A 15,117-nucleotide genomic window follows, 5' to 3' on the forward strand; every position below is an offset into this window, starting at 1 on the left:
ATTTTGTTGAGGATTTTCATGTCTGTGTTCCTAATGGGTGTTGATCTTTAGGTTTTTGTAGTGTCTTTGTGTGGTTTTGTTATTAAGGTCATGCTGGGTTCCTCAGGAAGTGTTCTCTCCTCTTCTAATTTCTGGAACAGATCGTGTAGAATTAGTTTTGTTTATTCTTTAAATTTTTGGTATAATTCACCAGTGAAACCCTCTGGGTGAATTCAATTTCTTTAATACAGGATAATCATCTATTTGATCTCGGGGGAATTATGGCTATTTCCTAGGAGTTTTCTAGTTTTACCTTCACATTTGGATTATGTCACCTTGAATTAACTTGTGTGTGCTGTGAGATGGGGGTCAAGACTCATTTTTCCCCATATGTTTATCTAATTGGTTGGCACCATTTATGTAAAATGACTATGATTTACTGACTATTCAGCAGTGCCATCTTTGCCATAAATCAAGCATCCATATATGTAGGGTTTTTTTATGGACTCTTAATTCTATTCTGTTGGTTTCCCTATCTTTGAACAATATGAACTCCCTTAGTTGCTGTAGCTTTATAAGACTCAATATCAAGGAATGTAAGTCCTCCTGCTTTGTTTCCCTCCTCAAGGTTTTTTTTTCTTTGACTTTTCTACTCCCATAAAAATTTTAGAAACAATTTTTAATTTCTACCAAAAAAGGAAAAAAAAATTGTTCTTGGCAGGAAGGGTGGTCAAAATTACTTTATTCCACATTACTGGAGGTGAAACTACATTTATTCTATTTTTAAAATTTGATGGGACACTTTGGTAGGCAAGATAGCATGAAAAACACCTCTTATTATAAATATGATACATTTTTAAATCTAAAACTCAGCTGAAAAGAAGGGAAGGGAAAAGAAATCTCTGGGGTCAAAAATATGAAAAACGGCAACCCCCCAAATTAATAAGAATTACAAATAATAGAATCAAATGTGGAAGTAGGCAGTTTTTGGAAATACTGAGTTTTGAATATAAAATAAGTAGTTTTACTATATTTAAAGAAATAAATGAGAAATTGAAAGTTGGATTAAGTAATGAGATATTATTAAAAATGACCAAGTAGATTGTAAAAGACCATTTACAACTGTAGAAATAAAAACAAGAATGAAATTAGAAACTTAATGGATCAGATAAGCAGACTAAGCACAAAGAGTGATTTAGTGAGCTGGAAGATAATTTATGAAGAAGTTACTAATAAATCAGAACAAGGAGTTAAAAACATGGAGATGAAAGAAATTTGGGACATGGAAGATAGAATAAGAAGGTCAAATATTTGTATAGTCAGAGTTGTTGAAGGAGATTATAGAAAAATAGGAGAGAAGCAATATGTCAAGGGATAATGCTAGAGTTGCTCACAATTCATGAAAGGTACCATTCCTCCACAAGCCCAAAGACTTACAAGCAGGTTACTATAATAAAATGTTAGTGGAGTATACATGGTGGGTATATTTTCTTTAATTTGGCTGATTGCTGGAAAAAATTTATAATAATAGGTTTAGAAAAACCCTACAAAAGTGAAATGAATAAAGGCAAGAACAGAAACTAACAAAATAAACAACAAAATCAGAGAGGATCAATACAGCTGTAATTGGCTCTTTAAAAAGACTAAAATTTAACTAAACTAATAAAAAAGATATGAATTCAAGTAAGTAATATTAAGAATGAAAAACAGATAATAATTGCAAATACATGAGAGATTAACTGCCTAAGAAATTTTTGTGAACAACTCTGTACCAATAAATTTGAAAACTTTGGTTATAGGCAAATTCTCTGGATTAAAAAAAAATCAGAAATTGACTCAAGTAGAAGTAGAAAACCTGAATGTTTATGTACCTGTTAAAGACACTGAATCAGTAGGAAAATTTGTACCTCAAAGGATCATAAGGCCCAAAAAACTTTGCAGATAGTTTCTACCAAAAAGAAGATATAAGTGCAATCTTATATAAACACCTACCAGGAATGGGAGAAGAGAATATTGCTCACCTTACTTTATGAGGCTAAAATAATTTGATAAAACAAATAGCAATTACATAAGTAGAAAGTTGTAGGCCAATGTTACTCATGGATGCAGATTTTAAAATCCCACAGAAGAGTATGTCTAACCAAATACTCATACACAAATGTTCGTAGAAGCATTTTTCATAGTAGCCAGAAAGGGAAAGCAACTGAAATGATCATCAACTGATGAATGTGTGAATAAAATGTAGTATAATATATAATGAATAATATTCCATTGTATTATGCAGCCATAAAAAGAAATAAAGTACTGCCACATGAACCTCAGATGGAAGATTGACCACAAGCCTCCAGTTTCTCTCCATCCCCAAACACTCTCTAAAATAACAGTAAAGAAATCTGTTAAAGGCATAAATCCACAAAGATATGAAGAACTGGAGAAGAAAATAGCAGTAGCATATGGAAACTGGAATGCAGGTAGATATGTAGTAAATGACTTACAAGACCCTCCCCCCCGCAAAAAAAAAAAATTAAATCTTAAATGTGGTGGAAGGCAGGCAAGAAGCAACTTGACTTATACTCAGACTACCCAAAGAATTCAGGAGTTGTCCACAGTAGGTAGTTCTGAAGTAGGGTTGAAGGGAAAGTAAAAGAAGTAGTAGTGGTCAAGGCATCAGGTAAATTCCAAGATCCCTTCCCTCACTCCATGGAGGTGAAACACTATGACTTTCCATCCCCCATCTCATAGAAAAGTTGAAGTGCAGTCTCTCTGGAGAGAGTAAAACAAAAGATCTCTGCACTGGGGGATACTAGACATATTTGACCATGAATACTATACTAACAACAAGTGATTAAGTAAATAGGCATAATGGATATGAGAACCATTCTTAAGCCCTTTTCCAGAATGTTGACAACCAGACCTTTACAATTGAGTTTGGATATTAGAAAATATTTCTCCAGGCTATTTGAGCAGCCCAAGTGGCAAAATGTAGTTCCTAATATTGAGGGTTACTTAAGATAACCACCCAATGGGATCACCCTGCAGAAAACTCCAGAGTTGACAAACACCATCCATGTACACAAAGCTTCATGTTAGCTTTTTGGTCTTTCACTCATAAGTATAAGCAACAGTCAGTGATTTCATGTGACATATCAGGAGAACTCTAGCATGAAAGATTGAGACCAAAACAGATTAGACAAAATAAGAACTATGCCAGAAGGAAAGGCCTTTTTATTTATTTATTATTTTATTTTTTTGTGAGGCGGAGTCTTGTTCTGTCGCCCAGGCTGGAGGGCAGTGGCGTGATCTCGGCTCACTGCAACCTCTGCCTCCGAAGTTCAAGTGATTCTCCTGCCTCAACCTCCCGAATGGCTGCGATTCCATGTGCACGCCACCATGCCTGGCTGATTTTGTATTTTTAGTAGAGACAGGGTTTCACCATGTTGGCCAGGCTGGTCTTGAACTTCTGACCTCAAGTGATCTGCTCACCTTGGCCTCCCAAAGTGCTGGGTTTAAAGGCATGAGCCACTGTGCCCGGCTAGGAAAAGCCTTTTTAAAACTCTATTATTACCAATATTCTCAGGGAGATGAGCTATTACAACCATAAACCAGGAATATCTATTAAGTCAACCAAGCACATTAACAGATTAAAGGAGAAAAATGATATATTATCTTACTAGATGCAGAAAAAGCATTTGATAGAACTCAACATCTATTCATGAAAAAATCTATTAGTAAACAAGGAATAGAGGAATTTTCTTTAACGTCATAATAAATAAAAAATGAATCTTATAGAACCTATAGTAGATATCATATTCAGTGTTTAAACACTAAAAATATCTCCTAAAGAAACAAAATGAGTAAAAATGAGAAAGGAAGGAAGAAGACAAACAGTGATTATTCATAGATGAAGTGGTAACTCAAAATAATCTGCTTATATGAGTGATAACTTGAAATAATCTACTTAGAAATAATTACAATTACTAAATTAGTAAAATAAATAATTACATTATAAAAGATATCAAGATTGATGGATATAAAGTCAATATACACAATCCAGTTGGATGTCTATATAATGGTAACAAACAGAAAAAAGAATTTAAATGAAACTTACCATTTACAGTAACAACAAACTGTAGGTATTTAGGGATAAATCTAACAAAAAATATTGTGGAGAAAATTATTGAAATTTATCAAAAGACATTAAGGAGAATGAAATAAGTGGAAAAGTAGACCATGTTCCTGAATAGGAAGACTCAAATATTAAAGACATTACCTTACCAATTCCCTAACAGAGATTTTTGAGGAACTTTGAAGCTGATTCTGGGGGAAGCTAGTTATCCATGTTGAGTAAAAACAACAACAAAAATGGAATGAATTTTATTTCTATTGCTCCACCATATACATTATTAAAATCAGTTCAAGTGAGGTTATTGCTTAAACATGGAGCAAACTATTACAAAACTTTATAATTTCAGGAAAAAATATAGATAAATAAATTATGACCTCAGCATAAGGCAGGATTCCTTAAACATAATGCAAGTGCAAGCCATGCAGGAAAAGATTGACATATTACATTAAAAGTATTTCTTAGTCAAAATAAATCCCATAAAAAGAAATGAAAAGACAAGAAGCTAGACTGTGATGAGCTATCTGTAATATACATGATAGCAAATGATTACTCTCCAGGGCATAGGAAAAAGTACTCAGGGTAAGTAAGAAAAATAGACAATTCAATACAAAAATTAACCAGAAACAAGGCAAAAAAAAAAAAAAAAAAAGAACCCAAACAACAAAACAAACCCAAACAGGCAATTCACAGAGGAGAAATAAATGACCTTTCAACATATGAGCAGGTACTCATACTAATTAATAATCAGGGGAATGGAAAACCAAACCACAGTAAGATACCATTTTACCTGTCTCAGGTAGGAAAAATGTTAAAACGTCTGACAATACCAAATGTTGACCAGGATGGTACACGTGTAGATTGGTTCACTCTGGAAAATCGTTTGGTGATGTTTAGTAAAGTTGAAGATGCTCATATTCTATAACCAGTGATTCTATTCCCAAGTAAATGCCCTGGAATTCTCCACAGGTGCATGAATGTCCATGGCAGCATTGCTTGTAATAGCCCCCAAACTGGGAGCAACTCAAATATCCTTTGATGGCAGAATGGTTAAATAAGTCATACAATGGAATATCTGACCCAGTGCAAATGAGTGAAATAGGGCTAATGCATCAACACAAGTGAATGTGGAGTACCTAATATTGAACACAAAACTGAAGCCACCCAAAATGTATGCAATGTGATTCTGTTGATATGACATTCAAAAACAGGCAAAAGGAAATAGTCTGTTATTTAAGGATACTTGCATACTCATAAAACTATATTTAAAAGTAAAAGGAGTGGTAAGCACAAAATTCAAGATAGTGCTTTACCTCTTGGGAGGAGAAGGAAAGATGGTAGAGGGGAAACAGCTTCAAAGATATAGATCGGTAGCATTTCACTTCTGAAGCTGGGCCCTGAGTTTCATCTGTGTTATAACTCTATTGTGCAAATTATATTTAAATGCATTTGGGATGCCTTCACGAGAACTTTAATATGTATAGTTGATCTCATCAGGGTTTAATCTCTAAAGTATCACAGGCCTGGCAGATTCGTGAAGCAAATTCCTTTTTGAGTGAATTTGGCATACTGTTCCCATGGTGAATAATGGTATAGTTTCATTGTGAAGGCCAGATTGGCTATGTTCTGTTTGAAATTACAGTTCTCACTCAGATATGCAGGCTGATTGACTCAGGTCTCATCAGACTATTCTGTTACGATATGACGGCATCTGCTTGGGTGAAGCCACAACTTGTCCTCCTTCCCTTGAGCAACCCAGATAGACATCATAACCTGACTCCTGCGATGTTGGTTCCTAGGAGGAGCACCGAACAACCAGTTCCCTGAGCAGTGGTGCTTTTACGTGGACAAAGAAATTCAGCCTAGATTATTTGGCCCTGGACTTCAATTCAGCATCACCAGCCCCCATGCAGCAGGTAGGAAGGGCTTTGTGTCTGAGAATCCCCAGGTGATTCCATTTCTGTGTAGACTTTTCTGACGATCAAATCATGCATATTCTCCTTAGAAAGTGTGAAAAATGCAGACATGTATAATGAAGAATATTAAAATCAGCCCTAATCCCATCTCCCAGACAGAATGAAATCTTGGTGTATTTCCTTCTAGGGTGTGTTCTTTGTGTGTATATGTATAAATAGATGTGATATTCACACTTCAAAATTTGGACCATAAAGTTTATAGAAAAATGTCTCAGGCAGAAATGAGGGTGAGGCAGAGGACCCTCCAGGTGTAGGAACATCCTGTTTAGGGAACAAGTAACAGCCTAGTTTGGTTAGACCTGAGGGAGCAGTGGAAAGAACTGTAAGTTGGAAGTGGAACCCCTTAGTAAGGGGCCTTGAATGCCAAGTTGGGCAGCTACCCCTTTGGGTAGAATTCTCATCTGAAAAATGGAAATCAGAAATGACAACACTTATGTCAAGGACTGTTGTGAGGATTAATTGAGTTAATACAGGTAAGTCATCATAGCTGTGAACTAGTATCACCCACTGTACAGCGTAAGGAATGAGTGCATGGGAAACAATGGAGGACTTTCCTACTCTTTTGCTGAGGTAACTCCTACTTCTTTCTGCTTTTAATATCATTCCAAAAACCTGATACGAGACTGGAGAAAAGCTGTTAAGAAGGGTGGGAGCAATAGTATAAAAGGAGCATTAATCAGTTTTGGTAGACTATGCACTCAAAGCAAACAACCCCGAATCTTATCTACTTTCAACACAAAGGCTCTTTTATTGCAGGCCAGAGCCTTTGTGTTCCAGGTCATCTCCAGTCCAGGTCCCAGGCAAGAGAAGCAGCCCCCATCTGAAGTGTGCTGGCCTCCTGGCAGAGGAAAAAGAGAGATTGCAGAATCACAGAATACCTCTTTTCTCCTTATGATTGGAACATGTTACTTCCCTTTTGTTATTGTTGTTTTGTTTTCATGAGACAAGATCTTACTCTGTCACTCAGGCTGGAGTGCAGTGGCATGGTCATAGCTCACTGCAGCCTCGATCTCCTGGGCTCAAGGTATCCTCCCATCTCAGCCTCCCAAGTAGCTGGGACTACAGTTGCACACCATCACCCACAGCTGTTTTTTATCTTTTAATAAAAAATGATCTTGATCTCCTGGGCTCAAGTGATCCTCCTGCCTTGGCCTGTGTATTAGTCCATTCTCATGCTGCTATGAAGAAATACCCAATTATAAAGATTCCTTTATAAATTACCCAGTCTCAGGTATTTCTTACCCAAAGTGCTGGGATTACAGGCACATGCCACCATGCCAGGCCATGTCACTTCCACTTACATTATATTGGTCAAAGCAAGTCAAGTGGCTAGAGCAAAGTTGAGGGAAGCAACGCCTGTTTGTGCACACACACGCGCATATACAAAGTATAAAGCTTCCACACAAAGAAAAGGGCAACAAATATTTAACAATGTAATTTAATACAAAAGGGTAAACATTTTCCTGACATTTTAAGTTAGATGTAATGAAAACCTTTTTGTTCTCCTTCTTCAGAAACTTCTCCTTTCAGAAGAACAAAGAGTAGACTATGTCCAAGTGGATGAGCAGAAGACACAGGCTCTCCAGAGCACAAAACAGGAGTGGACGGATGAGAGGCAATCCAAAGTATGAGAAACAGGGAAACTTGGGGCTCAGTTTGAGTTTTTTCTATTTTTTTCTTTTCAACTAAAAACACACTGATGGTCAACACAGGTCAAAACCAAGAGAAAATGTGTAGTTTTCAAGGTCTTGGCCAGAACCTTTAGGAAAGAAGACCTCTTTATACATTGAAGGAACAAAAGAAGGAAGCAGTTGCCTTCCTGAGGGGGCTCTGAGAGAATCTAGCCTCCCCCCTGTCTTATCGGAGCAAAGATTGGAGTGAGTGTTGCCACCAACAGGATTTATCATTTGACTCCAATACCTGAAATTCTGACCTGTCTCCTGTGCTTCAATGAGAATGAGAAATTATCCTAGCAAAGGGGCCTCTGGAGACCATCTTGTTCCAGCCTCTGAAGACAGTTGAGGAGATCAAGCCCAGTGATGGTGGCAAAATCTTACTCCAAGGACTTCAGCAGACTAGTCATGTCAATCCGCAAAGAAAGACAAGTGACAGGGGCAATGGATCTCAGGCTCTGAGATAAGTATATCAGATGACACTGGTGGCTCTAAGGACATTGCAATTAAGCAGCTACCTGTAGCCAGGTATTCTGCTGCTCTTGGTCTTTTCCCATGCACCGTCTCATGTTTTCTCCAAAAGACCTTGGAAGATAGGCATGGAAGAGACTGTTGATGCCACTTTGAAGAAAAGAACACTGAGAACTAGAGGAGGGAATGCTTTGCCCAAGATGATCACAAAGCCAAGACCAGAGTCCGGCTTAGAATACAGTTGTCCAGGCTGCCAATTGCAAACTCATTCCTCTACCTCATACTTCCTCTGAGGATTTTGACAAAATGGATTAATTGGGTGAGCCTTGGAGACATGTGGGAAACACCTGCAGACACAAAATGAGTAGGGATCTGAACAGGTGTTTTGATACTTGAAAGGTGTGCATGTCAAGTGACGGTTTCTTTGTGCGATGTTCAACTGGAACTCTCTCATCAGTAGTTACAATTAGAAATACCTACTGATGGTCAGTCTGAAGGCCATTCTCATGGTCCTCTACGCAGTGTGTTTCCCTGTGAGCTGGCTAATGCTAGCAGAGGAATTTTTACCACTTTGGGGAAGGCGTAGGTTGTCCCTGGCTATCCTATGATGGGCCCAAGCTTTGGAGTGATAGAGAAAAATGACCAGGAAAAACCTATGAATTCCATTCTTAGGTTTCCCAGCCAATTGCTCCCCTCTGCTTGAGAAGTAACTAGGTACTGAGAGTACAAACACTCCCACTTTATAATGAGGGTGTCATGTCACCCCTTCCTTTACAGGTCCTGGGGTCCAGGAGACCCAGAATGAAGGTGTTAGTTGGGCATGAAATGTTATTTAATGTCTGTTCTTGATCCTTCTGAGCACCTACAGCTGGAAACTAAGCAGATACTGGTCCTGCATTCTGACTGAGATTTTGTCTTCTTTATGAGGATAGATCAAATTGGCAGTCAGGCCCATGATAGTCAGTGCAGTTGGGGCAGTTGTAGACTTTGCTACAGGATTTCAGGATTTCCAGTCACCCCACAGGTAAGTAAATGCCGAAGTCGTCTTTTTTCAGACCATACAAGAAGTCATTTTGATTTTCAAAGAAGCCATATTGATTTTCAAAGAAGCCGGTTCTGGTGACATTATTTTCTTCCTTGGACAAAGTGGGGGAAAATTTCTAAGTATTTTAACTGAGTTCAGAGTCCTTAGTGAGCCTGGACAGAGCAAGGAGAGGGCTCCCCACTCCCTAAGCCCCACAGCCAGCTCTGCATCACCACACACAGCCAAAGCCAGTGAGGAGCTGCCTTCTTCCCCATGTGACTTGCAAAGAGACTCAGGCAAGAAACCAGGGCTTCAAACTGCCAGTTGCCATGTGTGGAGCACTTGTGTTAGGATCACTGATTATCTGACAAAGGCTGATGCAGAAAAACATTGTAGGCCCGAGTGTCAAGAAGCACACCAGATTGGAGATAGAAAAGAATAGCTGAAATTATGTCAGTAGTGAAATGTCACTCAATTGACCCCCCCAGAAATGTATTTATAGCATGAAGAAATACACACATGGGTAGTGTGACCTGTTCGGATGTGATTACTGAGAAATGGAATGCTCTGAATAGGCACTCTCTGCATTAAAGGTGTGGAAGGTGATAGGGGTCAGAATTTTAAAATTTTAATTTTGAAAATGGTGACTCACCCCTCATTTCCAGAGTGTATGCAATTATGTCCGGCTTTGATAACTGTTAGAGGATGGCTATGCAAAAGCATAATGATTCAAGGAAACAAAGTACAGGTAGTTTTTGAGCTGACACCAGCAAAGGTACCATAAGTCAAAAGATTGGTTTTGGTGGAGATGATCGAGGTGTGTGAGAGACCATGTTTCTGACCAAGGGCCTGATGTTTGTTACAGAAATGATCCCAGAGACCTACAAGATGTGGGAATCAGCATAACAGGGCAATGCAGCAATTAACCCCACTTTGTTTTCTGTAGTTCCTTTTTGTTTCATTTTCTTCTGTCTCATCGCGTTAGAAAATTCCTCCCAGTCAGGAGTTGTCCAGTGCAGGACAGAGGACCCAAGGGTCTCAAGCCTGCAAGTCCAGAAGGTGACAAACCCAGGAGCACTGGGAGTTAAGCTTTCCTTGGGGAAGGAAGAGCCTCGAGGTCCAGCACACAGCCTGGCTCTAAAGGCACAAAGCGACCTGCCCACCGCACAGTCCACTTCACAGGATCAGCTGAATCGTGACCTTTAAAAGTTCCAAGTTGAAACTGAAGGCTGTCCTCAGACCTGGCTTATTTCCTCAGTCCCTGTTCATACCATCTCTGCACCCCCAATCACACTGATTTTTCAAATTCATTTTGTTTTTACTGTTTCATTTCTGGCATTAATAAAAGTCTTATAAGGAGAAATCGTGACTTAAGTTCTTTTTTATTGAAGTGATGACATCCAATATAAATAAGGATCATGTTTTAAAAGCTGAATATTTGAAAATGGACTTCATAACCACTTTGACATTGAAGTACAACGAACTTAACCTGACTCACGTGCGTGTTATTTCACCGCAAACAGTTGAGCAGGTGTCTGTAATCAATACTGCTTCGGCTCAGCCAAACCATATCTTGTCATTTTCTTTATTTCTTCGTTGGAAACTAGCTTTTATAATTGACACTAAAATCAGCTGCTCTCCCTGACACCATGTATAACATGACCTTCATGATTACTTGCATGAGAAGGCAACTGCCCTAGGCCTGCCTGTCCTCAGCAGGCGTCTCTTTTGCCACCACCTGCCTTTTCTCCATAGCTGAGTCTCCCAGATGCCCTGGTGCTGGGTCAGTGGCATGTCGAGGCCATGAAGCAAGGAAGGGACAAACAGAGAGGGGACGGGCTCAGATTTGGGGGAAACAGACCAAAGGCATAGAGAGAACAGGCCTGGGGGATCCTGGGGCAGAGAGAAAGGACAAAAAGCCACATTAAATGCCTCACCCCTGGTGAAGTATGAGGCCAATCATGAACACTTTTTTCCTACACACACACTCTAGACCAAGTCTCCGACCCACACAAACAGCAGGTTGGCCCATAAGGCCAACTGAGAGACTCAGACCCTCACGTACATGGACGCTGGAGAGCCGCTGGGACTGGATGGCTGTGCAGGGTGATCAGGTGGACAGAATGATCCAGATGGATAAAATGAATCTTGACCCCACTCTGCCGCCACATATAAACACAGATTCCGAGCGGACCTCAGTGGGAAAGGCGGAACAATAAACTCTATGTGTTCCCTCTGCTTTAGGGGAGCCGTTTTGCTTTGCTTCATGGTCAAACACCTCTATTTTACTTAGTTTGTTTTGTTTTTTTTTTTTTTGGCTTCCTCTTTCTTTATTGGGCAGTTTGTAGATGTCACGCAGGTCTAAAAGTCACACTGTTAAATAATTATTTAAAAACTGACCAGGACAAAGGTCCTGGTCCAGAGCTCCAAATCAGAAGCAAAAAGGAATCGGGGCGGTGGGCTGGGGGTACTCCTCCACATCACCAAAACCCAGAAAACGAGGATCCTAAGCTCCTCCGCAGGCCAAATCCAGGGCTTGGGCCCTTGGGCTAACCTGCAGGTGCCTCTGACTGCATCACACTCAGAGTAAGGTAACCAGCAAGGGGCTGGAGGGAACGGCCAGCAGAGTCCCTACATGGACAGATGTAACTGGAAGGAGGGCAGGAAACACTTACTGTCCAGCTGTAGATAAGAGAGTGCAGCTAAGGCAGGTTGAGGGGCAGGGGAGAGGCTGGGGGAGCAGTATTGCAGCAATGCAGGAGTGTAGCCCCAGGGTCCTGTCCTGAGCAGCTGGTCAGGGTAGCAGCTGTTAGTTCCCAAATGGAGCTTCTGACCCGAGAGGCAAGAGATCTAAGTCCAGCTGTTCTTGTAAATACTGATGGTAATGCCCTATCTTGACATGACAGTGTTTTCGGATCATGCCATCTGTGGGTAGTAACTCTCCAGTTAGCAGCTTCAGGAGAGTTGACTTCCCTGCTCCATTGGGCCCTACCAAAGCCACTCGTGTGTCAAGGTCAATTCCAAATTCTAGATTATTGTAGATGCAAGGCCTACTTTTGTATACTTGAAGCTCACATTTTGCACCATAATGACAGGTGGAGGGATCTTGCCACATGGTGGGAAATAAAATGACAGTGTCTTATCACTCACGACCCTCTCTGTCAGTGCAGATGCCATCATTTTCTGTAGCGTCTTCTCCTTTGTCTAGGCCTGCCGGGCCAGCTTGGCACTGCCATGACCAAACCTCACAATGTAGTTCTTCATGTGTGCAATCTGATCTTGCTCCCAGTGAAACCTCTTCATCTGGTTCTCCTCCAGCTCTAGCCGCGTCTTCACATACTGATCATAATTACTCATATAATATTTCAGTTTCTTGTGCATGTGAGTGATGTTGGTACAGACACCATTCAGAAAATCCTGGGAATGGGAGACTAGGACCAAGATGCGCTTAAAAGATTTTAGTTCTTCCTCCAACCACATACAAGCATCTAGGTCCAGGTGGTTGGTGGCTCATCCAGGAGCAGCATGAAGGGCCAATTAAGAGGGCTCTGGCAAGGGCAGCCCTCATCCTCCAGCTGCCACTGAAGTCTTTTAGCTTCTTGCGCTGCGTGGCAGGTGTGAAACCTAGTCCATGTAAGATCCACGAGGCCCTCATCTCCATTGACAATTCCATTCAGTTTAACAAATATTTAATGATCACCTGCTACATAAGAGGTATTCTTATTGGTGCTGGATATATAAGAATGAGTGAAACAAATATGTCTTTCCTTAAGCTTCTGTTCTGGCAGGATGTGGTGGGCAGTGTTGGTGCCCTGCCCAAGTCCTCTGGCACCCCTTTCTCTGATTCCATGTGCTCTTCCTTCTGAAGCCTACACCCCTGGAGCTCCTTCTCAGAGGATAGCCCCTCAGCTCCTGGAGCTGCTTTACCTGCAAGAGCAGAGAGCTGGAAATGGCTCGGAATTCACTCTCCCTACCCTGTGGAACCTGGCTGACCCTTTCCTCCCTCTGGGACTGCACCCTTGCTTGGATTCTTCTTCTTTGCTCTGCTTTCCCCACTAGGGGTTCTCAGCCTTGGGGTGTCCAATTTTCATACATTGCCTTCTTGAAAAATGGTCGCAACAATATTTTCTGTCTTGCTTGCTCTTTCAGCATCTAGCCACTCCCCATTAAGAGATGGAGTCTATGTCTCATCCAGTAGAACTTGGGTAGTGATGCCGTGGCCAATGGTGTACAGCAGAGGGGACTCTGACTTCTGGGGCCAGGTCATACGCGATGATACATCTTCCACCTGATATATATATATCCTTGGAATCCAGCCATTATGCTGTGAGGAAGCACAGGCCACATGAAAAGGAACCAAGTTGCTTGGCCCTCAGACTCTTCTGAGTGTTACCAGCTGGCAGCCAGCACAAAATTGTCCCCTTCCTTCAGCCTTCGGTTTAGCCACCCTTGCTGCTGCCACATGGAGCAGACATGAGCCTTACTCCCAGTGGCTGCCCAAACTGGAGATGCAAATGATCATCATTGTTTTGAGTCACTAAGTTTAGGGGTGGTTTGTTATGTCGCAACACTTACTAGACCACCAACCGAAGACAGAGGTGAGACAGGAAATACAAAACAAATTTGTACATTATACTGTATTTTAGAAGGTGGCAAGCAGTATGGGCAAAAAGAAAAGGGCAGTGAATTGGTCTGTGAGGGGTGCAGTTACATGATGAAGTAGGTGAGGAGATGAAAATCGAGAAGATTTAAAGGAGATAAAGGAGCCAGCCATGAGTTAGATTTGAGAGAGCACCAAAGGCAGAGAGAGCAGAGTGTGCAAAAGCTCTCATTCAGCAGAAACCCTGGAATATTGAAGGTACAGCTGCAACACCAGGGTGGCTGGTATGGAGTTTGTAAGAGAGAGTATAGCAGAGAAGGTGGAGAGGTAGTGGAGGATTCACAGATTACAATGTAAGGCCTTATTGGCCCTTATAAGGATTTTATCTTATCTTCTGAGTGAGAAGGAAACCAGTGAAGGGAATTGAGTAGGGGAGACATGTGATTGGACTTAACGACTTGAAAGGATCACTGTAGAGAATATGTTATAAGAAGATTAAGATTAGAATAGGGAGACCAGGTAGGAGGTTATTGCACTCAGATAGGCAAGAGGTGGTTGTAACTCAGACCACAGTGGCAGCAGTGGAAGTGGTGCGATGTGGTTGGATCTTGGATAGCTTAGACAGAATGACAGAATTTGCAGAGGGATTGCATGTGGGTGATGAGAATAAGAAAGGAGTCAAGAATGACTCCAGGGTTTTTCACCTAAACAACTGGATGGGAGTATTCTCTTGGATTTCCAAGCAGATCATTATTTTTAGTATATGCAAAAGCTGCAGAGTCCTATAGCTGGGTCCATTTCCTAGGGACTCATGACACTGTGCAACCTTCCTATGCCTCAGTTTGAGTGCATGTGTGTGAGAGAGAGCATGCCCACTCACATGCATGTGCCCCTTGAGGTTTTCCAACTGCAAAATGAGGGTTGTAACAGCCCCTAATATACCTAGAGATTATTGAGTCATGGTTGTTGTTAGATGACATAAAAGAGGTGATACATCTACAACAGGATCTGACCCACAAAATATTACCACTTGTTATTTTTAATGGAAGCTAGATATTATTTTAAATGCTTTGCATGTTATAGCTGATGAAATCCTCACTATGTGGCAGATATTATCAAGGCCAGCTTTATTGACAGGTGAATTTAAGGATCTGCTAATAGATGGTATAAGGGATGTGTGGCCAAGAGAAAAGTCTAAGAATTCAGCATATTATTTTTGATCTGAACAGCTGTCATTAATCACTGTGTAGAGAGTTGGAAGTGGGGAAAGA

General features: G+C 40.8%; 1 protein-coding gene and 1 pseudogene across 1 annotated transcript in view; one reads left to right on the forward strand and one right to left on the reverse strand.

Annotated features, from left to right (window-relative positions):
* The window catches only part of GAB3 (GRB2 associated binding protein 3), a 69,937-nt gene extending 60,204 nt beyond the window's left edge, over positions 1–9,733 (forward strand). The window contains 2 exon segments of the mRNA XM_033202082.1: positions 5,902–6,018; positions 7,593–9,733. Of these exon segments, the coding sequence (XP_033057973.1) occupies positions 5,902–6,018; positions 7,593–7,709 (234 nt within the window). The 3' untranslated portion in view covers positions 7,710–9,733.
* Positions 9,734–12,055: 2,322 nt separating this feature from the next.
* Positions 12,056–12,901, reverse strand: LOC117078469 (annotated as a pseudogene).
* Between the last annotated feature and the right edge of the window lie 2,216 nt (positions 12,902–15,117).

This window comes from Trachypithecus francoisi, unplaced genomic scaffold (genome assembly GCF_009764315.1).
Source record: "Trachypithecus francoisi isolate TF-2019V2 unplaced genomic scaffold, Tfra_2.0 Lachesis_group6, whole genome shotgun sequence".
NCBI classification, from domain to species: domain Eukaryota; kingdom Metazoa; phylum Chordata; class Mammalia; order Primates; family Cercopithecidae; genus Trachypithecus; species Trachypithecus francoisi.